Source organism: Etheostoma cragini, chromosome 6 (assembly GCF_013103735.1).
Source record: "Etheostoma cragini isolate CJK2018 chromosome 6, CSU_Ecrag_1.0, whole genome shotgun sequence".
Lineage (NCBI taxonomy): Eukaryota > Metazoa > Chordata > Actinopteri > Perciformes > Percidae > Etheostoma > Etheostoma cragini.
Window position 1 is genome coordinate 23,208,824 of NC_048412.1, and position 27,618 is coordinate 23,236,441.

The 27,618-nt window shown below is 40.2% G+C and overlaps 3 protein-coding genes and 1 long non-coding RNA gene across 6 annotated transcripts; 1 reads left to right on the forward strand and 3 right to left on the reverse strand.

Moving 5' to 3' along the window:
* Positions 1–4,471: 4,471 nt before the first annotated feature.
* Positions 4,472–7,732, reverse strand: LOC117946004. Of its 2 annotated transcripts, none has more exons than XM_034873779.1 (4): positions 7,356–7,732; positions 6,178–6,222; positions 5,693–5,740; positions 4,472–4,933 (listed from the first exon to the last, which is right to left on the reverse strand). In XM_034873779.1, exons 1-4 carry the CDS (start codon positions 7,606–7,608, stop codon positions 4,671–4,673), a joined length of 609 nt encoding a protein of 202 aa, XP_034729670.1. In that variant the 5' UTR covers positions 7,609–7,732; the 3' UTR covers positions 4,472–4,670. The 2 variants fall into 2 exon arrangements, with proteins under 2 accessions (XP_034729670.1, XP_034729669.1); XM_034873778.1 differs by having other exon boundaries at positions 5,681–5,740.
* Positions 7,733–8,917: 1,185 nt separating this feature from the next.
* On the forward strand, positions 8,918–15,529 carry LOC117946003. Its single transcript, XM_034873777.1, has 7 exons — positions 8,918–9,258; positions 11,505–11,533; positions 11,639–11,983; positions 13,257–13,435; positions 13,937–14,065; positions 14,322–14,397; positions 15,408–15,529. Exons 1-6 carry the CDS (start codon positions 9,006–9,008, stop codon positions 14,347–14,349), a joined length of 963 nt encoding a protein of 320 aa, XP_034729668.1. The 5' UTR covers positions 8,918–9,005; the 3' UTR covers positions 14,350–14,397; positions 15,408–15,529.
* A 506-nt stretch (positions 15,530–16,035) lies between these two features.
* On the reverse strand, positions 16,036–18,297 carry LOC117946005. The gene is made up of 3 exons (XR_004656944.1): positions 17,896–18,297; positions 16,896–16,934; positions 16,036–16,217 (listed from the first exon to the last, which is right to left on the reverse strand). It is a non-coding gene; the product is annotated as an uncharacterized LOC117946005 (long non-coding RNA).
* Positions 18,298–19,357: 1,060 nt separating this feature from the next.
* On the reverse strand, positions 19,358–25,008 carry etsrp (ETS1-related protein). 2 transcript variants are annotated; one of them, XM_034873776.1, is made up of 8 exons: positions 24,866–25,008; positions 24,172–24,253; positions 22,747–22,833; positions 22,568–22,642; positions 22,316–22,465; positions 21,969–22,229; positions 21,469–21,587; positions 19,358–20,248 (listed from the first exon to the last, which is right to left on the reverse strand). In XM_034873776.1, exons 1-8 carry the CDS (start codon positions 24,929–24,931, stop codon positions 19,958–19,960), a joined length of 1,131 nt encoding a protein of 376 aa, XP_034729667.1. In that variant the 5' UTR covers positions 24,932–25,008; the 3' UTR covers positions 19,358–19,957. The 2 variants fall into 2 exon arrangements, with proteins under 2 accessions (XP_034729667.1, XP_034729666.1); XM_034873775.1 differs by having other exon boundaries at positions 22,747–22,866.
* Positions 25,009–27,618: the final 2,610 nt, after the last annotated feature.

A 27,618-nucleotide genomic window follows, 5' to 3' on the forward strand; every position in this document is an offset into this window, starting at 1 on the left:
TTCAAATCAGTCAAATTGAATATTGCAAGTTTTCAAAACAAGTTTTAGCATGATTGTAACTATTTTTAAGCATGAAAATGTAAAACTCAGATCATGAGGTCCTTTAGCTTCTGTTATAGCAACAGATCAGTTTTTTTAGCAGCAGAGTGTGTACAAGGAAACATGAACCAGTTTACAGAATGTAAAGGGGTACAGAGGATAAAGGGAATCCTCTTAGGCTCTCACAATGTTTCAATGTAAGCACATATCAGTATTTCAGGTACAGGAATGGAACCAAAGAAATTGTTCTCAAAACATCTGATGTGTACACATTAACACAGCTTTTAACACTATTAAAGGTTCTCTAAGTGCTCTTAGTTGACATTAGAAGTATTTTTAAACAAAATGAGACTAGCTTGCCCCTCCCTCCTCATCCCATCCCCTCCCCCTCCCTTCTCAGCTGTATACTTGCCTCACATGTTTGAGATTCCAAGAAATACATCTTTGATCATTGTTATCATTGTTATAAATGACATAGTGTATGTACTTATGTAATTACTTATTTTTATTTTCAATTTGAAATCATTGGTCTTGTTATAGGTTTTTATACTGTATATTTTTCTTAAAACTTTTTAATATCTTACATAAAGCACTTTGAATGACCGTGTTGTTGAAAGGTGCTATACAAACGAATGTTTTCCATTTATAAAAGCTGTTCTAGATTCCTGTGAGTCTTGTGTGGTTCTTGGCTTTTGAGTCAAAGCAAAGTGGTCTAAGATAAAAAAAATAGAAAGCAAGAATAAAAGTTGTGCAACAAACTAGGTATTTTGATGACTTTTGACTTTCTGTAAAAAAAGAAAAAGATTCTTGTCACATACAGTGCTACTGAAGGAGCTTCTCAGGGACCCCACAGTGTCATGCTCTCCCCACCATCTCTATGGGGTCCAGAGGACAGTCCAGGACAGAGCTCGCTCTCCTGATCAGTCTTTTGAGTCTCCCCCTCTCCAGAAGACCACAGCATTAAGGATGGCAGAGGTCACCACAGAGTCATAAAAAGTCCTGAGGAGAGTCCTTCACACTCCAAAGGACCTGAGTCTCCTGAGCAGATGGAGGCGACTCTGGCCCTTCTTGTAGAGTGCATTGCCGTTATCAGTCCAGTTCAGTTTATTGTTTAGGTGAACACCCAGGAATTTCTAGCTCTCCACTACCTCAATGTCTGATCCCTGGATGCTCACCAGTGAGAAATGGGATTTTATCCTCCTAAAGTCGACGATCATCTCCTTTGTCTTTCTGTTGTCAAGCTGGAGCTGTTTGAGCTCACACCAGCTGACAAAGTCCATGATAACCGACCTGTATTCCAGATCGTTCCCCTCAGAAACACATCTAACAACGTCTGTGTCATTGGAGAACTTCTGGATGTGGCAGTGGGTGGTGTTGTGAGTGAAGTCTGAGGTGTAGAGGTTGAAAAGGAAGGGGGAAAGCACCGTTCCCTGAGGGGCACCTGTGCTGCAGTGCACCACGTCAGACTCACTTACTGTGGTCTGTTGGTGAGATGGTCATTAGTCCACGCAGCCAGGTGTTGGTCCACACTGACACTCTCCATCTTCACTCTGAACAGCGAGGACTGGATGGTGTTAAAAGCACTGGAGAAGTCGAAAAACACAACTCTCACATTGCTCCCGCTGTCCTCCAGGTGTAGCAGCGATCTGTGCAGCAGGTAAATCACTGCGTCGTCCACCCCAATCCCAGGCTGGTAACCAAACTGCAGGGGGTCCAGCTGTGTGCCCACCAGGGGTTGAAGGTGACAAAGGATGATCCTCTCCATGGTCTTCATCAGATTAGAAGTCAAGGCAACAGGCCTGAAGTGGTTTGGCTCCTTGGGGCGCGGCAACTTTAGTACCGGGACCACACAGGAGGTCTTCCACAGGGCTGGAACGTTCTCCAGGTCCAGGTTGAATAAGTGCCTGAGCACACCACAGAGCTGGTCAGCACAGTCCCTGAGGAGACTTGGGCTGATGCCGTACGGGCCCAGGGCCTTCCTAGCCTTGATCTTCTTAAGTTGACTTCTCACCTGATCATCTGTTATGGAGAAGGGGTGGAGGATGACTGGGGTGTGGGGTCGGGGTGGTGGGAGGGGAGATTCCCAGGGGGGGGGTGAACTGATGAGCGGGGCGAGGGGGGAGGAGCGGGCTGGTGGTCTTATTGTTTTTGAGGGTCGCTGAAGGTGGCAAGCTGAGGAGGGGAGGGGGGAGGGGAAGTAGGCCAGGGTAGGTGTGAAAGAGGGGGCTCTGGGGTGTGAAGAGCGCAAAGAGGAAGAGTCAAATCTGTTACAAAACAGATTCAGCTCATCTGCCCAGTCCTTGTCTCCGCTGGCTTGGTATCTCTCCACACCTTTGCCGTCGTCCGAGATGTTTTGCGGCCCTCTCCAGACGTCCCTGATGTTGTTCTGTTCCAGACAATGTTTCATTTTTTTAACTTCTCCAAGGCAAATTTTCATAACATACTTTTTCAAATTTGGATTATTAGTTTTCGGGGGGAATAAAGCTGCTGAAAAACACAAACCACTGCCATCAGTAGCAGATACATTAACACTGTGAGTAAGCGGCTCCCAGTTGCTGTCTTCGCTGCCTAAGAGGAGCATAGGTCACGCCTCCATATCAAAAGCTATCAAGTGAGGGTCAACGCCATTCAACACAGCAGGGGTGGCTCCCAAAAGGCTGGAATAGCAGCTACTCTCCCTGTGGGACAAACGTTTTCTTTCTTTATGTTAAATGCCAGACAGGACTTAATCAATTCTTTAGAAGCTAGGGTCGGTGTCAAACAGTGGAATGCTAATTAAAGCTAGATCAGTCTTGGATCAATCTGGGTGCAGTATACATAAAATAGAAGTAGGCCTACATTGTTTTCAGATCCTTGTTTTTAACTTTTTAAAATCCAACACATCTCAGTGTCTTCGTTAGCGGATGAAAATGGCTTAGTCGTCATGGCGATGTTAAAGGTTGTCAAACTACTGCTACCTAGGTCCACTACTTAGGCCAATTTTGTTTAGTTTTGTGGCAGTACCTATGATACTAGATAATTAGCCTTGCCACACGTTTAAACACAGAGAACCGAAGATTTACATTATCACTTAGGCCTAGTAACTGTAACGAGGCTACATGAGGCACAACTGTAAAAGTGAAAGTAAAAAAGAACCAGACAAACGTTGAGTTAGCATTATTGTTTTAAAAACAACTTGCAGCCCAGGCGTTCGAGCTGAAGTCCGACGGCTTGTGTAAGTTCACACGGCCTAACTGCTGCTCATCTGTGGGATGGTAGTTCACGTTAGTCCGATGTCCTGGGTGTTGGACGGACTGGACGCGGAAATACAACTTACCGAGTCTCTCTCGGTCTGCTTTCTTTAGGAATTCTGCTTCAGTGTGCACTTTTGGAAACAGAGAAAGTTGCAAATGCATGCACATTTCTATCTTTGGTTCCCAGCACCCTCTAGCTGAAGACTAGTTTTAGATGGTCCTCTAGTCTGAAGCCATGGACGGGACACATCCTCCTCAAACTTACTTATGCCTATTTTACTGTCAGACTCATATTATCTTTGAAATCATTTTAGAAAATGCATTCAACATTTTATTCTACTGAAATACGAGGAAGGCTGAGGGAAAAAATGTTGTATTCACGGCCTACCCTGCATCTGAAATACGGAACTCAAACACAACACACACAGCAGAATAGCCAAGTTTCTAAACTCTTCACCCCCAACCGATATAACAATCACACAGCTCCCTCAGACCCACAAAAGACTTCATAGTCTACATCTTTTTTTCACACATGCAGTAGTCTACTCAGCACTCTCATTCACTTGATGAGTAAAATCGCTGCAGTTCCCCTTTCAAATAAATATTCTAGATACAGATATGTTATGAGTAAAACGCTGAAAACAGGAAAACTCACCTCAGTAACTGTCAGACAAGAGAAAAGATAGAAGCGTTTTATTGCCTCTCCTCATATCAACACTCATGACATTTAAGAGATCCCGCGGTTCTTCATCCAAATGTCAGAGAAGGAACGGCTTTCGATACAGTCCCATCAGAAAAATTGAGGACAGCGTATGCAAGAAACATTCAGAACTAAGTTCTTATTGGCATGTGTGAATAAAGCGTTTTGAGAAAGGTTAGGCACATTACGCACCCATTTTTAAAACACAGGGAATGAGGGCATTTGAACTAGATCCGTATGTTGTCACCATTGCTTTAAGACACTCAATCACTTCAAATGTAAGAACTACACATAGCAACAGAAGATTGTATTACAAATTGTATATATATTTCAAAACAGAAGAATAGAAAATAGAATGAAAGTTAAAAAGAAAAACTATTCTTATTGGGCATAATAAAGTTGATTTTACTATAAAACGTATTTTGGCATATGAAAGGTCAAATGGGCTTTACATGCTAAGCTTTTGCAGAATCACATTCTGCAAATGTTACATTTTTTAACATGAGATCTCATCATTAAAAATGATTTCTTACTAACTTAAGAGTAAAATTAAGGGAAAAAGCTCTGATTAAACAGACATTTTAGAACGTCCCCACAGAGACATAGCATTAACATAATTAATGCCCCATTATTATTGTATAAAAAATGCCTTTAGGTGGACAGTAGGTCTGGTGTAAAAATAGATTTCATTATAACAATCACTTCATTTTCTTGAGCTCATCAACTAGAAACCGCTCCTTTTGTAGAAGGATGTTGTAGAATTTATCTTTGCAGACTCCACCAGCTTTCAGGGGACCAGAGTAGAGCTCCCTCATCTTCTCCTGACAGGTAGGCAGAAGCCTGATTTTGTCATACATCTCTTGTTGGAGGACATCCTGCTCGAGGAGCTCATCCAGGATGATTCCAATGTTGCTCACTCTCTCGATCAGCTTGGTTCTATGTTTATCCACAAAATGCTTGCCTGAGGAAAAAGGGAAAACGTGACTCTACAGTGACTGACAGGATTTGATGACGACATGAAGCTCACTCAAAGAACAGGACTTAACATTCTGTAGCAGTGATTTCATAGCTCGGTGTTTTGCATTCATTGAAGCATGGTTACTGCAGCTAATGTGGATGAAATGAAACCCAAGCAAGACTCATACAGCTGTGTTTTAGACAGAAAAAAACATTTTCAAATAGTGGATTCAAAATTTTAGATTCTGACTACATCTAAAAGAGTAAAGTCTTAATCTTAAAGTTGTGAAATGACATATTCTCCAAACGCCACTGAGTAAAAGTCATACAGCCTAACTATAAATGACGACATTTGTGGAGATACACTTATTGGCTTTCTTGCCAAAAGTGAGATGGGAAAATCAATACCACTCTCATGTCTACACACTAAACAATAAGTCAGAAGACATTTAGCTTAGTTGAGCATAATGACTAGAAGTACATAAGAAAAGTTAGCCTGCCCAAAGTTTGGCTTTTTTACACCAATTAAACAAGCAAGATGTAACGTGTTAATTAGCGAGCTTTAGCGTTATGAGGCGGGTTGTTTTTATAGTGGAAAGAGCCAGGCTGTGTTCCTTTCTTTTCCGTCTTTATGCTAAGCTAAGCTGGATGGCTATAGCTCTATTCTTAATGCACAGACATTAGAGTGCTATTGACCGAAGCGTCAAACAATTTGTTGAAATTTTAATCTATTCTAATCATCCAACACAACCTGTGCACCCACCGTCGGCCGTGGTTTCCACACCAGTTTTTCCACCTGAGGGTGTTGCAGCTGAAAGAAATATAGGGAAAATTAAAATTGCATATATATGGTGTTTATGCACACCACTGCATACCATACTACTACAACAACTACTACTACTGCAATCAAAAAGCTTTCTTTCACTTTAAGAATAGAAGGCTAAAATAAGTACAGGCTTTGTCTAACTAGTGTAGTATAAGTCTTGTTTTTCCAGTCGTAGCCCGTATCAAGACTTTTCTCCCTTTTTTGATTTTCTCTTCACCGTGGAAGCATGCGACAATAATAATATTTTCTCAGTTCAACACAACACTGGGTGAGAAATTGAAACATAAGTGGTCATTTGGAGGATAAGGAAAGTAGGAAAGTATTCCTTTAATGTGAAATTCAAAACCAATGCAACTAATTTTCTACAAAAGCTATTCTGTAATGTAGGTAAAAAAAAAAACATCAACAGGAGGATTACTTACTGTCACTGGAACCAGGTTTGGAGGACACTGCACCAATCTCTTTCTCTGCAAAAATAGAATACATGTTAGATGATATAAATACAAAAAATAATCCTGTATTTTAAATTGCAATTAATAGTGACTTAATGCACACTTATTTAGAAAAGAACAAAATAAGGTGTTGGGTGGACTCAGTAGGCTATGTATTTGTAGGCTACTTTTTGTACTTCTATCTTTGTAGCTTTAAGATACTTCGGTGTCCTTTTGTTCCTGCTGTGATGTGACACAGTGTGGCAATTTTCCAATTCTTAGTTCTTTTGTACTTTAAAATCCTGTTCAACAAGTTAGCCAACGACAATTTCAAATCTAATAACGATTCAGTTCCATGTACAGTGTAGGCTGCCCTGCATATAGCACCCTAAATCAGTAATTTCATTATTGTATGATCTCTGAACAACAAACGGTATGGAACTAAACCTGACACTTTATAAGTCAAAGTAATGACAAACAATGTGACACAATGTTCTAACAATCAGCAATTTAGTTTACGTTTGAATTTGGGTTCTAATCTGAAATGACCAACGTCTCCTCTGGGAACTCTAACACTTCATAACCGCACTCCTGCTCTCCCTCTGACAGATAAGATAGTGACCTCCTCTGATTGTTGCGGTTAACCCTTTCCTTGACTGGATTACAGGTGCACAGCATCCTCGTAAGCCGTATGCTGTTTATTAGCCTACTTCCCTTTCCCTAAGTGGCCCCTTGTCAGGCCGCCATAGTAGGCTAGGCTAAATAACATCTTGTTTTTAATGTCTTGCCTATCAAAATAAAGGTGAAATAAATAAACACAGGATATTTAAACCAGTTTCAAGCCCTTCAAGTAGGCTAAAATATAGGTGTTTTGTATTATTGTAAATTTGTGTGGGACTTCGAAAATTGCCAATGCCTGCTTTAATGCGTCAGGCAGCGCCTGCTCGAAAGCAAAAGTAGACTATAGCCCATAAATGAAGCGGGCTAGTTTCAATGATTTTCAACTTCATAAATAGCATAACTTATCGGAAATTAAACAACCACAACATGTTCCGTTAAACGTGGTCAGTTGTCTCTAGTTTCCCTGCAAGCACACTTTAAGGTTTAAATGCCCAGCAGCGATCATTCTCATTCTGCACAGCAACATGGCCTAGACTTGAGATATTTACCCAGACTGGCTGCATCACTGGAGCATCCAATCTCCCTCAATATCTCCACAACCACTGAGGGAGCGCGATCCTCGGTGAAATGTGTAACCAGGACGTCGGCGATTTGTAAGTAGCCTTTGCCCTCCACCCTGTTGCGTCTGACGCGTGGCTCTTCTCTGCGGTCGAGGAGCTCGGCGCGGAACTTTTCTAAGTCCTCCTTTGACAGGTCCTCCAACGCATCGGATATAGCCTTTTTTACGGTTTTAGGGGCCATTTCTTACCACCAGATCCAGGACTGCTGTAACCTATCTTTTACTACAGATGGAAGAAGGGAGACGGCCAGAAGTGGGGCGGGATGTCACTGCCGCCTTTAAAGAACTCGATCGAGACCAATGGTGCCTTCAGGTGCTTTCGGAAATGTTAATACCATTAGTTCATCCAGATGTTAAGCTGTAGGCTAGCCCACTCTAGTTCCAACATGCAGACAGAAACTAAAATCTGCAAAGCTGCAAGAGTGAATTGAGTGTCTTTGAGACTGCTGCTAACGTATGAGCAGGTCCCTACAACCAGGTCAGAAACGCACTGTCGGAAGTCAGGGTATCTCGAAGGGTTTCACTGGGTTGATAAGCTCACATTCCCATCCCTAACCTGTCCAACACAACACAGTGGGCTAGTAGGCCTACGAACGTCTGTATTTAAAAGGCGCAGGCCTTCCATATTTATTGAAACTTACACTAATTATACAATATTTGTTCCAGCATTTAGGCTCCTACTATACCTATGTTGTCTATAAATATGTAGATACAACAAGTCACCTGAAATGGTTTGGTTTGGTGACAGGTGAATTTTGAAATGTTCAAATGTATTAGAATTTATTTATGGGGATAATTCACAATGAGTTCACAATCAAATTATTACTTGGTTATTGATAATTTCCCCCCCACAGCTCTTGTAGATTAGGTAACAGCCTCATGCTGCTGACGTAGTTTTATTACTTATTTATTTATATTATTTATTTCAACCACATCCTCATGATTAAGTTAACTAGGGGCCAACAGAATAAACACAACACACACACACACACACACACACACACACACACACACACACACACATACACACACACACACACACACCTTAGTTTCTTTATTTAGATTTACGATTAGACACTAGCCTATTCAATCAAAATGCAATATAGCCCATATCTCATATACACATTTCTAAACTCTTGGCTCTGAACTCACCATTATAAACAGCATGCAGTTTACGCTGGTAGCGTAACAAAGTCCTAACGAAGTCGTCTGTGTGAATAAACTCAAGCTGCTCAGTGGCAACAGTGCCCCTACAGTCACAAAATACGATGGTCACGGAATCTGGTGTTACACCGGCACATTGCGTCAGCATTTGGGCAAATCCAAAGGTTGGTCTGCCGTGCCGGAAGTGTACTGAGAGAGAGATCTTATCTCAGCATAACTGTTTTAGTGCAAATTCAAATAGCTTTATGGTGCTATGATTGAGACGGGGTTTGCGAACAGTTGATGTTAGTATTTTCGACAGGCTTGAACGCAGCACCATTAGGCGCGTAATGCGAACCCTGACTGGTAGCTACCGCTACACTGCTGTGCTGGGTCGCCACTATTCCCAATGCAAGCCGCTGATTGCGGTTGAAAAATGGTCAACATAACCATTAAACAGGCTTTAAAGAACACCCTGTGGGATCTGAGTAAGGACGACTTTCTTGAGTTTTGTCACCAGCTGAGAGACCGCAGGGAAGATCCGCGGGTCCGCTACAGGGATGTGGAAAATAAAAGTGTTTTGCAGATCACAAACCTCCTGGTTTCAACCTTTACCGAGCGAGGAGCTCTTCCAGTGGCTTTGAGTTTACTGAGGCAGATAAACTGCAACCAGGAGGCCGAGACGCTGTGTGAGATAACTTCTATAACCGTTGGATTTCAGTTTAGTTTTTTGTTGACAGGCTTAAGTGTTCATGACAACATGGCCATGAGAAATATGTTGGTGATTGGTCGTTGTTAGGTAGCCTACATTAAACCACGTTAAGCGTTTTCCCGTTCAGCGCGTTAGAATGTCCCTAATTGATACATTTATAATAACAATGTAGCCTATTACACGCAATGCATGTTCCCATAGTTCCCTGTTCCCTGTGTTGTTTTTCAGACAACAGCAGTAAGCAGCGCTAGTCGGTGCTAGTTTAGCTAGCGTCTGTTAGCTCACGGAGTTGAATGCAACTAACTTCAGGTCGTAGAGGAACAGCGTATGAGACGGAGCCTGCTGGACCTGGGCCAGAGATGTGACCCATGGCCAGAATATCTAAGGCTAGCTCATAAAAATGCAGCGCAGTGACGTTACAGACATTTCATACACACGATGTGTGTAACGTCGCTGACCCGTGCTGGGCCCATTCATAACGAGTCAGCCGTCACTCTGTTAGAAGCACATACGTGCATCGCACTCCCTCCCTCTCCTAGGTCCAGTTATTGTTGAAAACAAGTGAAGGAGCTTTCTCAAAGATACATTTAAAAATAAAAACTATCCTATGTTATTTATTACAGATTGCTAGTTTTCATTTACATGTGTTGCAGATGTATGTCTATACAACTTCAACATAAGAAGAATGTAGCATAACATGGATGTGAAAGCAGTTATACACTCACTTAAAGGATTATTAGGAACACCTGTTCAATTTCTCATTAATGCAATTATGTAATTTACCAATCATATGACAGTTGCTTCAATGCATTTAGGGGTGTGGTCAAGACAATCTCCTGAACTCCAAACTGAATGTCAGAAAGGGAAAGAAAGGTGATTTAAGCAATTTTGAGCGTGGCATGGTTGTTGGTGCCAGACGGGCCGGTCTGAGTATTTCTGTTCAGTTACTGGGATTTTCACGCACAACCATTTCTAGGGTTTACAAAGAATGGTGTGAAAAGGGAAAAACATCCAGTATGCGGCGGTCCGGTGGGCGAAAATGCCTTGGTGATGCTAGAGGTCAGAGGAGAATGGGCCGACTGATTCAAGCTGAAAGAAAAGCAACTTTGACTGAAATAACCACCCGTTACAACCGAGGTATGCGGCAAAGCATTTGTGAAGCCACAACACGCACATCCTTGAGGCGGATGGGCTAAAACAGCAGAATACCCCACCGGGTACCACTCATCTCCACTACAAATAGGAAAAAGAGGCTACAATTTGCAAGAGCTCACCAAAAATGGACAGTTGAAGACTGGAAAAATGTTTTCTGGTCTGATGAATCTTGATTTCTGTTGAGACATTCAGATGGTAGTGTCAGAATTTGGCGTTAACAGAATGAGAACATGGATCCATCATGCCTTGTTACCACTGTGCAGGCTGGTGGTGGTGGTGTAATGGTGTGGGGGATGTTTTTGTGGCACACTGTAGGCCCCTTAGTGCCAATTGGGCATCGTTTAAACACCACGGCCTACCTGAGCATTGTTTCTGACCATGTCCATCCCTTAATGGGCACCATGTACCCGTCCTCTGATGGCTACTTCCAGCAGGATAATGCACCATGTCACAAAGCTCCAATCATTTCAAATTGGTTTCTTGAACATGACAATGAGTTCACTGTACTAAAATGGCCCCCACAGTCACCAGATCTCAATCCAATAGAGCATCTTTGGGATGTGGGGGAACGGGAGCTTCGTACCCTGGATGTGCATCCCACAAAACTCCATCAACTGCAAGATGCTATCCTGTCAATATGGGCCAACATTTCTAAAGAATGCTTTCAGCACCTTGTTGAATCAATGCCATGTAGAATGAAGGCAGTTCTCAAAGTGAAAGGGGGTCAAACACAGTATTAGTATGGTGTTCCTGATAATCCCATAGGTGAGTGTAAATAGCCCATGTGACAATAAAATTAGTTTAGGTTAAAATCAACAAATAATCGTGATAATTACTTGTGATCTCAGTATTTATCAAAATAATCGTTATTATCATTTTGGCCATAATCGTGCAGCCCTACATTACCGTTCAAACAATATAATCTAATCATTTATTGCTTTGGATACGATTTTGGTAAAAAAAAACTTGTATTTTATGTTGTTAAATATATTTTTGACTCCCCCCCCCACACACACATACAAGAAAAAACATATTTTTAACAACGTAAAATATATCTTTTCTCTACAGATTCAGAAACTAAAGCCTGTGTGGACGTAGTAAGTTCAACTTCACACAATGGAATTCAAATATTCTCATTTACACGCTGCTCATTAAAAATGATACTCACGTTGATGTTTTCTATTTGTCTTCCTCCTCTTTAGAAAGGTGACCCTACCTTCCGTAAGACCTCGAGCGGGGAGTTGGACACAAAGCCCTCACAGGAAGCTCGGAACCATGCGGCCGACCGGCGGCCTCTTTCGTCTCCTGTGACGGAGAAGAAGCCAGAGGAGGTAGAGGCCGAGGCCAAGGCTCGCGTTCTCTCCGAGGGCGGTGACCCTCTTAATAAAAGGCTTGTTCTGAGCAGGTTTATGATTCAGTTCGGCCAGTACAAAGGTCAAACCTTCAAATGGCTGTTGGAGAATGATGTGAGCTACGCCGCCAAAATGGTGGTTAACCATGAGAAGCAGCGCCAGACCACGCTTCAGAGCCAGTTGTCGGCCAATAAGGTACAGCAAACAAAAAGGAGATACTGTTCATACTCTGAAATCTGCTAGCTCCCAAAAGTTCTTTGTTTCACGTTCTTCTCGGCAAAGCTAACATGTCCACACTCAGATATCCTGTCTCCCTGCAACACTTCACAGATGTGCTAGCTGAGTACGGTGTGCCTTCACCCAGGCCTCCACATAGCCTACAGTGTGTGGTCAGCTGCAGCACCACTCAGGTCCTAGACCGCGTTGGCTTCCCTTGTGGTCTAACACGTGTCTCCAAAAACCTCCAGGCGCTTGCATACTTGCTGTTGTTGACGTTGGTAATGCTTAACGCTTGGGAGCTTGCAAATGTCAGTGTACATTCAGTATAAACAAGCTTTTCTTTTTTTCTATTTAGTGTGTTTATTTAGGATCCTCATTAGCTCCTGCATTCTTCCAGAGGTCCTTACAACTCTCTTGGAAATGTGGCAATGCAATAGATAAACATAAAGTACACATAACAACATCATAAACAATAGAAAATAAAAGTTATAAGACATCAAATTAAACATACACTATCCTTTCATGACACAACTCATATAAAATAACCGAGTACTCACATAAGACAAGGACAGACACATAGACAGCTCCCTCAGTGTAGTAATCGGCCATTTCTGACATTTAGGTTGAACACATTTTTAAGACAGGTACATCAACATACTTTTGTCACATGCTGCTGGTGTGCACAATATCCACCTTTCAATGACTCAATACGACAAGCTCTACTCACATAATGAGTAGCTTAAAGTGCAAAACATATTATTTACAACACTAGAAAAACAGTTTTTCCAATTTTAGTACCAAGCTTTGCTTGGGTTTTCATTAAATTACACTGCAGCTAACCCGTTGCTAGGTTACATGCAAAATACTTTAGACATATCATCTCCACTGACTATGTAAACTAAACTTCTTTGTTCATTTATTTGTTTGTTTATTTAAGAGGGACCGTGTGCACATAAATATGTTGCTGTAATTGTCCCAGAGTTATCAAAATGGCAGTTTTTCATCTGTAGTCCCTGGACAGATGTAATAAAGTCAAGTAGACCAAAGATTATTGACAACTTCATCTTATCTATAATTGCAAGTACTTTAACATTCTGGTTCACACAGTGTACGTGTTTTAAGGAGTTGTTTATGTGTATTAGTCTCAATTTGCCCGTATATATAATATAATAAGCGTTTTTTTATTCAAGTGAATTAAATATGAGTAGTGCAACATTAATCATAACGCAACATTTCTTTTCATTTGAAGGATTCTTTGAAGCAATATGCGATTGCTTACCCTGAGGTTTTGAAAGAAGTCCGATTTCATCGTGGGTACGAGAGATCCCGCCAGTCGGGCAAGAAAGGAAAGGCCCTGGTTGGCTTTGGTAAGCACCGATCAGAGACACTGCAGGATCTGTACGAGTCCAAGGACAGGGACAAAATCAGGTATGTAGTTACGATACATCTTGATGTTAGTAACGCTAGCAGACAATGAAAGCCACCACTGTTCCATTTGTACACAGCAATGATGGAATGTAACTAAGTACATTTACTCAAGTATCGTACTTAAGTACAAATTTGAGGTACTTTACTTGAGTCTATTCTTTTCATGCCACTTTCTACTTCCACTCTACTACATTTCAGAGAGAAATATTGTAGTTTTTACTGCACTACGTTAATCTGAGCTTTAGTTACTATTTACTTTACAAATTAAAATCTCTTCTCATAAAACAGTGCAGAAACATGCAGTTTATAAAATTCATATATATATATATATATATATATAAATTCAACTACCCTACAATATAGACCTACAAGCCGATTAAACACTTAAACTGTTTTGATTGTTCCTCAAATGTGAGGATTTGTTTTGTATTGAGTACTTTTACTTTTAAATACTTTAAGTACATTTTGAATCTGAATACTTCTTCCACTACTGGTACACAGCTATGTCAGCTTCCTCCGGAACAAGAAGTCAACCTGTGACCATGGGTCCAAAATGGAAATCGCTGTCAAATACATTTTACAGCGTGACAAAAAGCAGGCAGCAGCATCCAGAAAGAGCCGTGCCTCAAGGTCTGTGTTTTATGATGACCATTTATGTATGTAGTGCACTAAATGTTGTTAAAGACTTCTTTGGTCCTGCATGTTTCATTTTAAATATCTACTGCAGTTTTGCTAAAGTAACTGTCTTTGTCTCACATTTCTTTAGCATTTTGTCCTTTTAGTCCATCTCACTACCTCACATTAGGTCCTTACATTCCCCAAATAGTGCTTTCTATCTAATCTCACTATCCAATTGTTTCTTCTTTTAAACTCACACACGCACCAGGGCCCCTCCCAAAGACGCAGCCAAATAAGGCGGCCGACCCGGGAAACATCAGAACTGAATATATTAAACCTCCCAAGTGAGTACTCTCAATCCCTTGATCTTGCTAATTCAGGGACTCAGTTTTGTTGCAACTAACCAGTCAAAAGATTTTGTTGTTAACATTGATTTCTTTACACCTATAGTATAGACACATTTTCATATCTGAGCCTCATTGATGTCAATTTCCAATGAAATCTTTCAAGAAGGTTTCCCACAAGAGACGCTTTAGTTCATTCAGACCTCCCTCCCACAAAAACCCTCGCTAAGCAGATGTGGCACTTGTCGACAATGCAACAGTGCTTTTAAATGTACTAATTTAAAACCCCCCATTTAGGTAAGAAAACCCCTATTAAAGGGATAGTTTGGATATTTTAAAATGGGGTTGTATTGGGTTGTCAGTGTATTCACCCCAGTTTGGAGAAGCAGACAGGAGTATTGACACAAAAGCTAAGCAATGTTCCGCTGTGTGCGGGGGCAGCAGCTACTAAATGTATTTTAGCTTCCTAAAATTAACAGTTAACAAGTTTTACAGCAATGATAAGCTGTTTGGGTCAGACATTCAGCAGTTTATGGAAAAGTAAAAAAATACAAGAATATCAAAATGATTGATTATGACAGCAACAACAAAATGGCCTTCACCGTAGAGACAAGAGGAAAGCTTTATGAGCCAGAGTGTACAACTTTTGCAGTGGGAGCCTGAATGGGCCAAAAGAGAGCAAGGGGAAACATCTTTGTAAATAAAAGCTGTCTGACGGAAGAAGATCATTTTCTAAGAATTGTCTAAATATGGAGTACACTTGAGCTCATTTTTTTGGCTACAATACACTTGTGCCATTACTGCCCGAATACCATATGAATAGGGAAAATGCATTCTTTAAAAATGTGTCTCCAAATCTCCAAACCTTGATGACTCATTTAGACTCACACAAGACCTTATACAACACATAATAACAATTAAACTGAACTTAATGTGTACAAACTGCAGTATTACTTGTATAAAATATGGTGATGCATACATTGGCCTGGCTCTCTCTGCCTCCCCTCCAGGCCTACGTGGAGGGAGCTGGGTGACATCATTCCACCCGCTGGGACCAACGCTCTTTCTCTTTGGAAGTCAGTGGCCCGTCCTCCTGCAGCCGAAGAGCATATGCAGACTATTCCAACAAAAATAACAAAGGAGCCAAAAGTTGTTTGAACAAGTTGTTTTATGTAGGTAGGCATTACTATTAAATTATTTTGTTTTTAATACAAATCAGGGGTCTAAAGATAACAGATGATGTAACATCTTGAGGCAAATTTGTGATATTGGCCTTTAAATAAAATAAATTTATCAACATCAATAAACGCTCTTTATTACAACTCTTGTGCTGTAAATGATTCATTTTTCTTCTAATGGTATGTCCACTTATAAAGCTTTAAAATGAAAGACTATTTTCTGTAATGCAGAACTCTTTTTATAGAAAGATTATGTAATAATGCATAAATAGGTCAAACAGAGAAGGACCTGATTATAGCCTGGATACGGCTAAATGTTAACAGAGACCCACGCTTATATAATTACATGTTTTGGTTTTTTTGGCAGTTGAAAGGGCATTTATGTAGACAAATGTACTGTGGAAGCATACAGGACCATTATTGATAAATGCCAATGCTTTACAAAGACTACGCCACAGAGGAGAAGACACCAAGAAAGGCTGTTTATTGCGATTAAAAAGAATACAAAACATCAATCATTCTTTTAGGTTGGTGTATGCACATAACCCTTGTGATAAAATTCTTGCTGGCCAGTTTATCCCATATAGTGGACCGATGTTCACGTCCTGGATGAGAACACGTGTCGATACGTCGAGTGCTTCCCTGAGGAGGAAGAGAAAAACATACACTCATGAATGAAAAGTCTCGTTAATTTCTATCAGTAATACACAGCAATTTGCTTCATCTAAAAATGTTGCTCTGTGAAAGATATGCCAGATGTCAAAAACGGATCATTTAACCTTTGTAATTGTAATACGATGGGATTGCCTGCGGCATCGTTCCCTGTGAACACCTTGTGCGTCTGAAGAAAATTTGAATCCAGCCAGGAAAGGGCGGAGCCCCGCCATTAACAAACAATACTACTACACAGAGGTAGTTAATGAATCTAAAAACAGTACATTTTAAGAAAAGAAAAACAATATCAACAACGGGTTTGATTTCGTGAAAATCTTAAGAGTTAACGGTTGACTGTTAGAGGAAATGATTGAGATAAGTTTCAACTATATTTCCGATATCTCAATTGAGAAGGTCGTTATTGACATAAGACATATGTCATATTTGTTCTTATTCTTTTTAGGAACGTAGCAGCCTGCAGCAGTGAAAATGTTCTGAGATGTTGTATAATCAATCAATGCACCATGCTGGCTCCTGCTGAGGGTCTTGCAGCTGTAGAACATTTTAAGAAAAAACTTAAACTGTATAGTAACTCTGTCCTTTGCCCAGGGCTTTACGTGTTGAGAACTTCAGTACATGCAGGACAAGTAACTGGGATCAACTCACTGTCCAAACGAGACGTCTACTGTCCTCCTGTTGCCATTACTGTAAAAACAAAAACTTTTGTTAGCACTGACAGAATATGTGCATACTGTTAGATTGTTTGCCATTCCTTTTCATTTAAAAATAATTAAATAAATAAACAGGCAGGTATACTCTAGAAGTAACTTCCAGGGATCTAAATACACTTGCTGTACAAATAGAGACAACACATAGAAGAGCCCAAAAAACAAAGTATTTAAACCAGCATAGATAAAAACTACAAGATTAAATAAAATATTGTCATCACATAGAAATATTGTTGCCACTGTTTTAGTGTGATGTGTTAAAATCAAAATACCTGCTGTGTTTTAAGGTTTCCGATGGAAGGATGATGAACAAACATGGTTAAAAAAAAATAGATACATTACTCTTATTATTGAGTATTACATTACATTCAGATTGGTCTATCTGAGAGCTGAAAAATAATAATAATAATAATAAAAGATATGTCAGTATATGCTACAGATGTGTCAAAGACATGTTTGAATTAGAAACCATGCCCCATTACATAAACTATCTACCGAGGAGAAATCGAAAGTTGTTTTTGAATGTCTCGTTAAATTCATTCTTCTCTAATCTAATTTAAGGGACGTGGACATGGTTTGACATTTTGACAATATTGCTAACAAATTGTTATTCTTATCTTACAAACTCTCAAACACAAATATCTGCCTTAACAATCCAGTATTGGCTCTACTTATGTAATCTCCTATATGGTCCACGTAAGAGTAGACATATTGGCAGGTTTAAATCGAAAGTAAAAGTAGCCAATAGCTACTGTAGGCTATCTTTTATTGTTGATGGACAAAAATCATTGGCTTTTTGGGGGTTACAGCCAATTGATGCTATATGGTTTACAAACAGCATGATATAAAGTTAGTCTATTATTAATGTAGCTATAGCCTATAATCCACTTTTGCAATTAACCGCTGACATAAAGGCTACAGAATTACAGTCATCTCACCAAGTCTCTTCGCGTCCTCGTAGCAGGCAATGTCTTCCAATATCTCCACAGCTACCCGAAGAGCTCCGGGCTCTGTGAAAGATGAAACCAGGACGTCTGCGACTTCTAAAAAGTGTTTCCCCTCCACCCGGTTGCGTCTGACGTGCGGCTCTTCTCTGCGGTCCACAAGCCTGTGGCAAAACTTTTCAAAGTCCTCTTTTTTCAGGTCCTCCAGCATCTCCGCTAAAGCCATTTTTATAGTTTTGGGAGGCATTTCTTAAACTAGTATCTTAAATGAGGAAAGATGTGAAACTGCAGTTTGGATTGAACGCGGTCGTATTTCCCCTCGATGAGAAGAACAATCAGGTTAAATGTGCAGACAAAGTTGGAATTAGACTGTAGGCTGAGACCTATACACACATCCAGGAAGGAGGCTTTCAGGGCCGATGGAAAATATCGAAATTGTAATATCCCAGGTGTCACATCTGACTGAACTTCACCTGTCACCAGCAATAAACCACTAATAATAAAAATGTTGTGCAAACATTTATTATAGTAGAAGTAATATGACAGACAAAAGGCTTATAGAAAGCCTATTCACAGAATTGGACTCGAATGTAGGCTATTATGCTTAGCATACTTAATTAATGGATAATAATTCAGGGTATTATTATATTAATTTAATTGTGTTGACCAACTGCTACGTATTTATATTTTTATTGTAAGAGTTTTGGGGGGGCATTTTAGGCCTTTATTTACACTGTACAGATGAAGAAATGAATGGGGAGTGACATGCAGCAAAGGGCTGCAGGTCGGAATCGAACCTGTGGCCGCTGCATCAACCAGTGAACCTCTATATATGTGCGCCTGCTCTACCAACTGAGTTCACCCGGCCACATATGTATTTTTATTTGGATGATGTAATACATCCAAATAAAATCCAATACCCTATTTGTACTGTCTCCATTAGTTGAAAATTGACCGTGAGCATGGACTGTTTCCCAGAGAATAAAATGGTATGCATACCATAAATCCCTACTGATCACCTCAGGTTTTTTGGCTTCTTGAGTCCCACACAGAGTAACAAGAAATGTTATTACAAATTCAGAAGCAATTGACCTATAAACGGGAGAAAACTGTTAAACAACATTGTTGTGTAACAATCTCATTCTCTACTTAAAAAGGAAACCATGTGCATATTTGGAATACTGGTGAGGTGAGCCAGGTCTCAATGGGTTGTACCACCTCGGATGTAGATATTTACGAGCAGCACACAAAGGAAGCATTAGATAGGAAGTGAAGCATTGGCCTGTGGCCTATGCATTATGCCATAGCTAGTTACTATAGCAATCTAATAAAGTATATATTAGTATTATAATAATTATTATTAAAACAATTGAACAAAAACTGCTGTATTGAGTACCAGGAACACACACAACTTAATGCTTTTGTAATTAAACTCTTCTCACAAATCTGTGTATATATACAGTGTATTTCTTTTATTACACATCCATGGTTTATTTACACAAAACAATGCACAAAAAAAACAAAACTTTCACAGTGAGTGCCTGAAAGTAATCTCAGTTTGTTATTCTCATTAGCAACAGAGGTAGAAATGAGTTTTGTATTTAACAATGATAATATACAGTAAATGCACAAAACTCTACATAGCAATCATATGGACACTATTTACAAATCAATTCCTTTTTAGAAACATACGAAAATATGGGCACTGACGTAGGAAAACAAGTATCTATTTATAGTGCTTAAAAAGTACTCGTTATTAGTACTAGTTATTTAGCCCTGCTTTATGTTTATGGTTCAGATATTGGAAGACTTTCATTTAATTATGATAAGAAAAACTAACATATTGGCTGACTGCATGAATTGAGAGTTTTTGGTCATTTTATTCCCTGTAATTCAGCATCTATGAATTGGCTGTCAGCAACAACATGACCCAGTGAGGATACTGTGTTTCAGCCAGGGCTTTAAGAGGCAGTGTTTACTATGTAGGCTGTAGTACTCCATCAATATGTGCTGGTTGCTCTCAGCGAGCAGCACCACGAGTCCTGGCACCCATCCCCTACTGTGACGCCCATGTCTCACTTGTGGGCTCTGTCGTTGCTACCGCTGCAGGCACCCCGGGGCACGACTGCCACGACTCTGTGTTTGTGGGCAAAACATTCAGACTGGTCAGGACCTCCTGCGCCGTCTTTCCCAGCATGCCCTGTATGTCACAGACAAAGCGGTAGACGTAACGCTTGCCCGCCGTCTTGTGGATGATGTTCTTGTGGTAGTAGTAACGCAGGCCACGGCTCAACTTCTCGTAGTTCATCTTGGGTTTGTTCTTGCACTGGCCCCAGCGCTTGGCTACCTGTGGGATCAACAGAAAACACAGAGTCTTACTAAGATCCTCCTTAAGTAAAAGTGCACACACAAAAATGTAAAAAAAAAAATATAGATATAAATAAAATACTCCATTACAATCAAAAGTCCTTCAAAATCTCACTTAAGTAAAAGTACAAGAAGTAGTATCAGCAAAATGTACTGTGAGTACCAAAAGTATGTAATAAGCGGCATTTTACTGTTGTAGCTGCTCGAGGCTGAGCTAGTTTGAACTACTTTTTATACAGTTTGGTAATTTAGTCCAGTGGTTCCCCAATCTAGGGATCAGGCGCCTTGAAAAAGGTGGAGGCTGGGGTTGTGGCCTTGACCAACTGCCACTTTGCTCGTTTGAGAGTCATGATGTCTCTTTCTCATGGGTTGGCCAAATTCTCTGGGAGGGCAAAGCAGAGAAAAGGGAGGTAACATTGCCCCTTATGACCTCATAAGGAGCAAGATTCCAGATTGGCCCCTCTGAGCTTTCATTTTCTCAAAGCAGAGCAGGATACCCAGGGCTCGGTTTACACCTATCGCAGTTTCTAACCACTGAGGGACCATAGACAGGCTGGGGGAATGCATATTTATGTTTAATTTTGGAATTATGGAAATTTCCATGCCCTTGGACCTCCAAGAATTCAAATCTGTTCGTTCCAAGACGCAAGAGGGAAGTTTCAACAATATTTGTGAACATGACCCACTCCTTCTCAAAGCCAAAAACTAGAGTAGTTACTTAAGGTATAAAGTATGTACAATGACTGGGAGACATGATTTTGTGGAGCCACAGAACGTTTGTTTTCTTTTTTTATACCCAAATGAGCTTCATTCTATTTAGTGTGCTTAGTCATGAAACAGAAAATGTACCCACATACTCAGAACACCCCCTGGGTGCTCTCAGTATCATCTATTACATCTTTCCAACTCATTGTCTATGAATCAGTTTCAGACTTCATACTTGACAACATCACACATTTGAGTTTTAGTACTCTAGTTTTTTGATATGGGAGAGAGTTATTCATGTTAAAAAATATATATTTTGGATTGTTAGACTAATTAATATTTAATATTTCTGTCTTAAACGTAGTGAAGTACAAGCATAAAGTAGCATAAAATGGAAATACTCAAGTAACTCAAACTTGCACTTACAACACTTAAATGTACTACATTACTGCCCTCTACTGCCATGTAGTACTCCAAAACAAGATATTTCCTCACCTCTGTAGGGTCGGACATCTTAAACTCCCAGCCATCTCCGGTCCACGAGATGAAGGTACGGCAGGCAGAGTCCAGAAGTAGCTCCAGTAAAAACTGCCACAGCTGGATTGGACCAGAACCTGAATGAATGAATAAGTGAATATTATTATGGTAATAGAAGGAGTTTACAATAGGAATAACCCATGGTTGAAGAAGTATTTAATTTCTGTACTTCAGTGAAAGCAGCAAGACAGCTGCGGATAAAAAAGTAAAATTCAAAATTGTACTGTAAAAATACATAAGTATTATTAGCAAAATGTACCTAAATGAATAAAAGTAAAAGTACTAGACTGCCCCTGTGAGTGTCTACTAGTAATACTAGAGAATTGTTATGTGTAAGTAGCATTTAACATTAGGTGCTAATGTGTATGCTTTTTGCACAAGTCTTTATAAATCCTGAACTGTTTTTGTAAATAGCAATCAGAGTTGAAGAGTAGCTCAGAAGAGAGAAAAAAACAAACCTGGATAAGCTGACATTCCCGTCATCTGGCCCTCCCTGTCTGGCCTCTGGGAGTGTGTGTTTTTGCGTTTGACCACACGGGCGCAGTATTGCTCTGAGGAGTGTGGGCCGTGGTTGGAAGGGCAGGAGGTCGGGGGCGGGTGTTGTGGGGGGGCATTGAAGCTGGGAGAGGAGTATTCAGGCCAGAAAGAGGACGGTTGCCTCTGTCCATCAGAGTCGTACAGTTCAGCCGAGTGACACGAGTAGCTCTGGTCTGTCTCACCTGGAACAAAGAGAAGGATTACATACTGCACAGATTAGACCACTGGTGGTTGTTTTTTTTTTATATCCCCAGATGAAAAGTCTTACTTTGTAATGCATTGGATCCTTTTGCAGTTAAAAAGGGGCTGTGGCTGCCCTCCATGGCTGGGCTGAACTGTCCGTTCTGGGGCACCAGACTCTGGTACGCCGGGGGAGACTCCTGGTATCCACTTGGTGACTGGTCTATTGTCAGCCCACCTGCATGTAAAAAAAAAAAAAAAAAAGTTCTAAAAAAGGTCACTAAAACAAACTCCTTTTAAAAACAAAACTTTTTTAAATAGAGTAGGAGTATGAGCTCACCATGTGGATATGAGGCCCACCAGTTGATCTCCTGGTACGAGTCCAGGTTGAAGAGAGAATTGTCACTGGTGTTCACTACAGGAATAAAAAGGCAAAGAATGTGAGAGAAGTCAAAAACACCAACATATGACTCATTATAGCAACCATAAGGGTATGTTTATTCTATTTTGAGGTTTCACCTTTGGTGTCGTATGTGTGAGAAGCTTTAGGTGGCTCTGGGTAGCTGCTTTCTGCAACGTACTGCTGCTGTCCGGGTGATTTACTGTCTAACAGAAAAGACAGGTCTTCACCAGGGTAGTCTGAAGGTTAAACACAATACACACAGATGGAGTGAGTAAGGGATGATGATGGCAGGATGGAGGCACAGTTCATGCTTGTAAAAAGAAAACGCCTAACAATTTCCTACCTACTGGGCAGCTATTGGTTTCCATTTATTTCAGCATGGTGTAAAAATTCACTTAAAAAAAAAAATTATTTTGGTGCCTGTTTCAATGTAGGAGTACAGACGTGAGGAAGGCCTATTTTCAAATCTCTAAATTTCTGATGCATTATGTGCTGCTGGAAAAGTCAGACATGAGAGACATGATAGTCACCCGCTAAACAGTATTTTATTTTTAATGCAATAAATTGACGGGATCTTTTGTCAGGATAATTGCCATTTGTCTTTTCAGTGTGATTTTCTTGCGACTGTAAGTGCCTTACTATTTGGCAGCCGGTTGTCAGATCTTAGATGTTGGAACATCTTTGAATGCACCACCAGGGAGTAACTTGTCCTTTTCATGGCAAAACTAAAACATTCAAATAACTCAAGCAGGTTCCAAAGTCTTTGCAAGTGAATTTTCTTACCATGCTAAAAGAATTTATACCAGAGATCTGAAAATGTCTACAGTGTAGTCCAATGTGTGGTATGGTCCTTGTAGCAGGAGGTTTATTAAAACTCAGCGCAGCAAAAGAGGAAAGTGGTGTGAATTTTTAGGTTTGTGGGATTTAATGTTGACGGGGGATGTTGACACAAAAACAAGCAGTTTGTTTAGTGTCAAATCAGCACCAGGCACTGTTTTTTCTTTTTTCCAGCTCAATTGATGGAGGCAGCTAGGAGGAAACAATGGAGGGAGGGAGGGAGGAGGGGGAGGAAGAGAGAGAAGGAAACGCCAGCGGAGGGAGTGTGACAGAGTAGTGATGGAGGTCTGGGGAGGGGGGACTCTAAATCTGTTGAAGGAGGAAGTCTGGAGGAAAGGATTAGGGAAGACTGAGAGGGGAGTGTCTTTAACCTGACCACCCTGTTTCTGTCTGTCTGTCTTTGCCTACCTCAGCCCATTCAAGCACTATTCCTCGCACACACACACACACATCCCACTATCCTGCCGCCGGGTGTCAAGGTCTCATTGAAAAAGCTCTGACAGATGTGATGCTACAGTCTGCACAAATATTTCCTCTGTCCTTCAGACGCTCAGGTTCAGAGGAAACAGATAGATCGAGCAAACATAAAAGAAAGAAAAAAACTGTCTGGGTATCACAGAGTTTAAACCTTGCACCATCAAAAGTAGTGATGTTAAACTTGTGCTGGAAAAAAATATCAAGTGCCAGTAATTCTCAAAACTCACCATAAGATGCAAAGTCAAAGCCAGCTGGCACTTCCTGTGTCCTGAAGTCTTCTGTGTAAAATCCAGTCTGGCAAATCTCCATCTGTGTTGAAAGACTCTTGATTACAACTTTCATCATCAACTCAAAATTGGTGCTCAATACCTAGAGGCCCCAAAAGCCTGCACTTGCACTTCAAATTATTATATTATCATGCATTATACTATACTTTTATAGATTAGATAGATCTTTATCCAACTAATGCACCTATGATGCATTTAAGTGCTGTGGAGAAAAGTCAGACATAAGATACAGAAGTAAGCTGCTGCTAAGCAACCTTTTCTTATAAAGTATTTAATTCACATTCTTCACTCTTGTTCAGGATGATTTCCATTCGTCTGTTTAGTGTATTTAATATCTTACAACTTAACTTGCGCGTGCATTGCTTTCGTCATTGAATGCAGCACCAAGGATTACGCAGTCACAGATTTGAGATTTACAATTACTTTCATTATCAAAACTTATTTTTCTAGTTCATGAAATGTCAGAAACATTAAAATCCAGTCCTTGCTGCTCACATGAAACCCAATATTTGCCTTTATAATTGGGACTAATTCCTCATAAATTGGGAATGATTACAGATAACGGTTCTGTCATGCTCAACGACACGAATAGCCTACATAACAGTGTTCTTGGAAATTAAAAGGGAAAACCTACCTTTATTTTCGAGTCTCTGCCGTCTGTGTTTCTCTCTCCAGGTTTCATGATAGTGTCCCAGTACATCTTTTTCTTTCACTCCGAGATTTACACGCTTTATTTACCGGCTACACGTAAAACAACGAGTGGTCAGTGTCCGCTCGGACCGGTCCCTTTATAAGAGGACGTGGGAGGGGCGCGTGCCAGCTCTGCGTCGTGACCAGGATTGTTTAATAGTGGTGACGTCAGACGCATCCTCCCTTTCTTCCCCCTAGCAACAAGCAACTAAACATTCATTCATAAAATACACTGACACCGTTGGCTAATTGTTGGGTAAGATGCATCACGACGAGCTTGAATCGATTAGTGGTAGAAGAAGAATTTAGAACTTTGAGTTGAAAGTAAGAGTAGGATATGGATTAGGGCCACATGTGAAAGAAAAAAAGTAAAATTCTGAGAATAAAGTCAGAATTCTGAGGGGAAAAAATTACAGAATTCTGAGAAAATTCTGAGAAAAAAAAAAGACTTTTTCTGAGAAAGTCCCCTGTTATAATAATGCTGTATAATAACATCAGATTATTATTAGTATCTCATGTAGCCTGTCCATGTGGAGCTACTTTTAACAACCACTTACTAGGTTACATGCTGGACTGTAACGTTTTAAAACTTCCGGCTTTGTGTGTAAACTATTAATATGTCAGATAAATGTAAGGAAGTATAAATGTAATGAAGGTACAATGTTTCCCTGTGAAATGCAGTGCAGTAGATGTATAAAGCCCCTTAAAATGGAAATACTCAAGTACAAATAAGTCAATCTACATCACAATTGTACTTTAATTAGCCTACAGCACTTTAGTACTTTTGGCTATTAGTTACATTCCACCCTTGAGTGTAACATATATCTTGTACATAGCTCATAAAGCGACATATGACAAACTGTAGGATTATTTAGGCTAATAATAAAATTAAAACAGTAAAATCCACACTCTTAAAGATGACCTACTCTAATAATCTCTTATAGAACAATGTGGATACTGTAGATTAATCAATAATGTCACTGAGTCCCTCTGTATACGGTCCCCTAAATAAAACTACACCTTTCTGACTAGTTTAGTTCATTTGTCAGGGACAATGCTCACTGATAATAATAAAAAAAACTGTTAGGCTAGATTGCATTTGTTGTCCCATGCCAATGTTAAAAAGGCACCCCAGAAGCAATAAATCAACTATAGTCGATTAATCGGTCAGCTCATCAACAAGCAACACTTTTGATAAGAAATTAAATGTTAAAGCCGTTTCTTTAGACTAGAAAGTTAGTCGGACAAAACAAGACATTTTTAAAACCAACTTTTCTCACTATTTTTCGACTTTGATAGATCAAACGATTAACTGATTCAAAGACAAAATCAGCAGATTAAATAATAAAGAAAATAAGCTTTAATTGCAACCGTAAACACACCACATCTCCTTAAGTTTCTGTAATACAACATAAAAACAATTTCCACAAGACAGTTCAGTGTAGGCATAACTGCCACAGCAGGCTGTTACACCAAGTTAGTTAAATATTGGGTTAAATAAAAATAAAAAAGGATCAAATAAAAGTGAATTAAGCAAAAAACGTTAAGCTGGCTGAATAATTGGCAGTCACAACAACAGCAGTGTTATTTTTATCACTGAATGGCCTCCACTGATTTCAAAGCTGCGGTCCCTCTGATTGTCTGGACTAAATAACTGAGCCACCGTTTGGGTGTGGATGAAGTGCAGGCTTTTGAAATCAGAGCAGTCGGGTTTCTAATGAGGTGGGAGGAAGAAAATAGAAATCTCTGTATCTTCAGAAACCATTCGACGAAACAATGGCCCGTAAAAAAAAAAACAGGAGAAAAAAAAACCACACAAGTAGCCTGCTCGCCGAAGAAAGTCTGAAATCACGGCGTGAATGGCTGCAGCAGATAAGGCCGAGCCCAGGACCTTGTATAAACAAACAAGTGACACGCACGCGCGCACACGCACGCACACAAACACACATCTGGAAAAGTGGAGCTGGGTGAAATCGTGCGCGTCGGTGGGAGACGGGAGTCGTGATTGGGAGCCCCACCTCAAGACCTCAAGACAAGGACACAACCGGGATGAAGTTACACAACACGAGGTGATTAACAACCGTCTGCAGTCACCTATCAGCGTCCACCTGGGGTCATTACACAGGGGGTCACAGCTAAAAGTAAACCGTCACGGAGGAAAACAAAAGCTCTAGATCTGCCGGAAATTTAAATACGTTTTAATAGAGCAGCTTAAATACTTCATAAACAACATGTTTTCTACAAATAAAAAACCTTAAATCTCCAGACTGAACATAAGGCCTACAGCACTTAGGCCTATATGCAATTCGGCTGACCCCTCCTAGGTTCTGGTGGAGGAAGCATTCAGATCCTTACTTTAACAAGTAAAAGTAGCCTACTGATATCAAACTGCACTTACATGCAAAAGTCTTGCATTGAAAATGTAAGTAAACTGATAATCAGGAAAAGTCACTTGAAGTAATCAAAGTGCTCAATGCGAAAAAAAGGTCCCCTGTGATTGTAGTATATTAGCCTATCATTAGATTATTGTAAAAGCAGGATTTTACTGTTGTAGTTGGTTGAGGTGGAGCTTTATTTTGTAGGCCTAATTGCCTTGTATCACTGCAATTCATGACTCTTTCATTATGTATAGATTGATCTGTTTGTAAAAATTCAGAAAAGTGAGAAAAGCCTTCATAAATTAACCCAAAGTCCAAA

What these genes read in the sequence shown, in the direction of transcription:
- LOC117946004 (XM_034873778.1), bottom strand. Translation starts at nt 7,608, where the DNA reads ATGGCCCCTAAAACCGTAAAAAAGGCTATATCCGATGCGTTGGAGGAC. An exon ending in CAAACCTGGTTCCAGTGACA is followed by an intron (nt 5,741 to 6,177) that starts GTAAGTAATCCT and finishes TATTTCTTTCAG; the next exon opens with CTGCAACACCCTCAGGTGGA. An exon ending in GGCCGACGGTGGGTGCACAG is followed by an intron (nt 4,934 to 5,680) that starts GTTGTGTTGGAT and finishes CTTTTTCCTCAG; the next exon opens with GCAAGCATTTTGTGGATAAA.
- LOC117946003 (XM_034873777.1), top strand. Translation starts at nt 9,006, where the DNA reads ATGGTCAACATAACCATTAAACAGGCTTTAAAGAACACCCTGTGGGAT. An exon ending in CCAGGAGGCCGAGACGCTGT is followed by an intron (nt 9,259 to 11,504) that starts GTGAGATAACTT and finishes TTTTCTCTACAG; the next exon opens with ATTCAGAAACTAAAGCCTGT. An exon ending in AGAAAGAGCCGTGCCTCAAG is followed by an intron (nt 14,066 to 14,321) that starts GTCTGTGTTTTA and finishes CACACGCACCAG; the next exon opens with GGCCCCTCCCAAAGACGCAG.
- etsrp (XM_034873775.1), bottom strand. Translation starts at nt 24,931, where the DNA reads ATGTACTGGGACACTATCATGAAACCTGGAGAGAGAAACACAGACGGC. An exon ending in GTGGGCCTCATATCCACATG is followed by an intron (nt 22,466 to 22,567) that starts GTGAGCTCATAC and finishes TTTTACATGCAG; the next exon opens with GTGGGCTGACAATAGACCAG. An exon ending in GGGAATGTCAGCTTATCCAG is followed by an intron (nt 21,588 to 21,968) that starts GTTTGTTTTTTT and finishes TCATTCATTCAG; the next exon opens with GTTCTGGTCCAATCCAGCTG.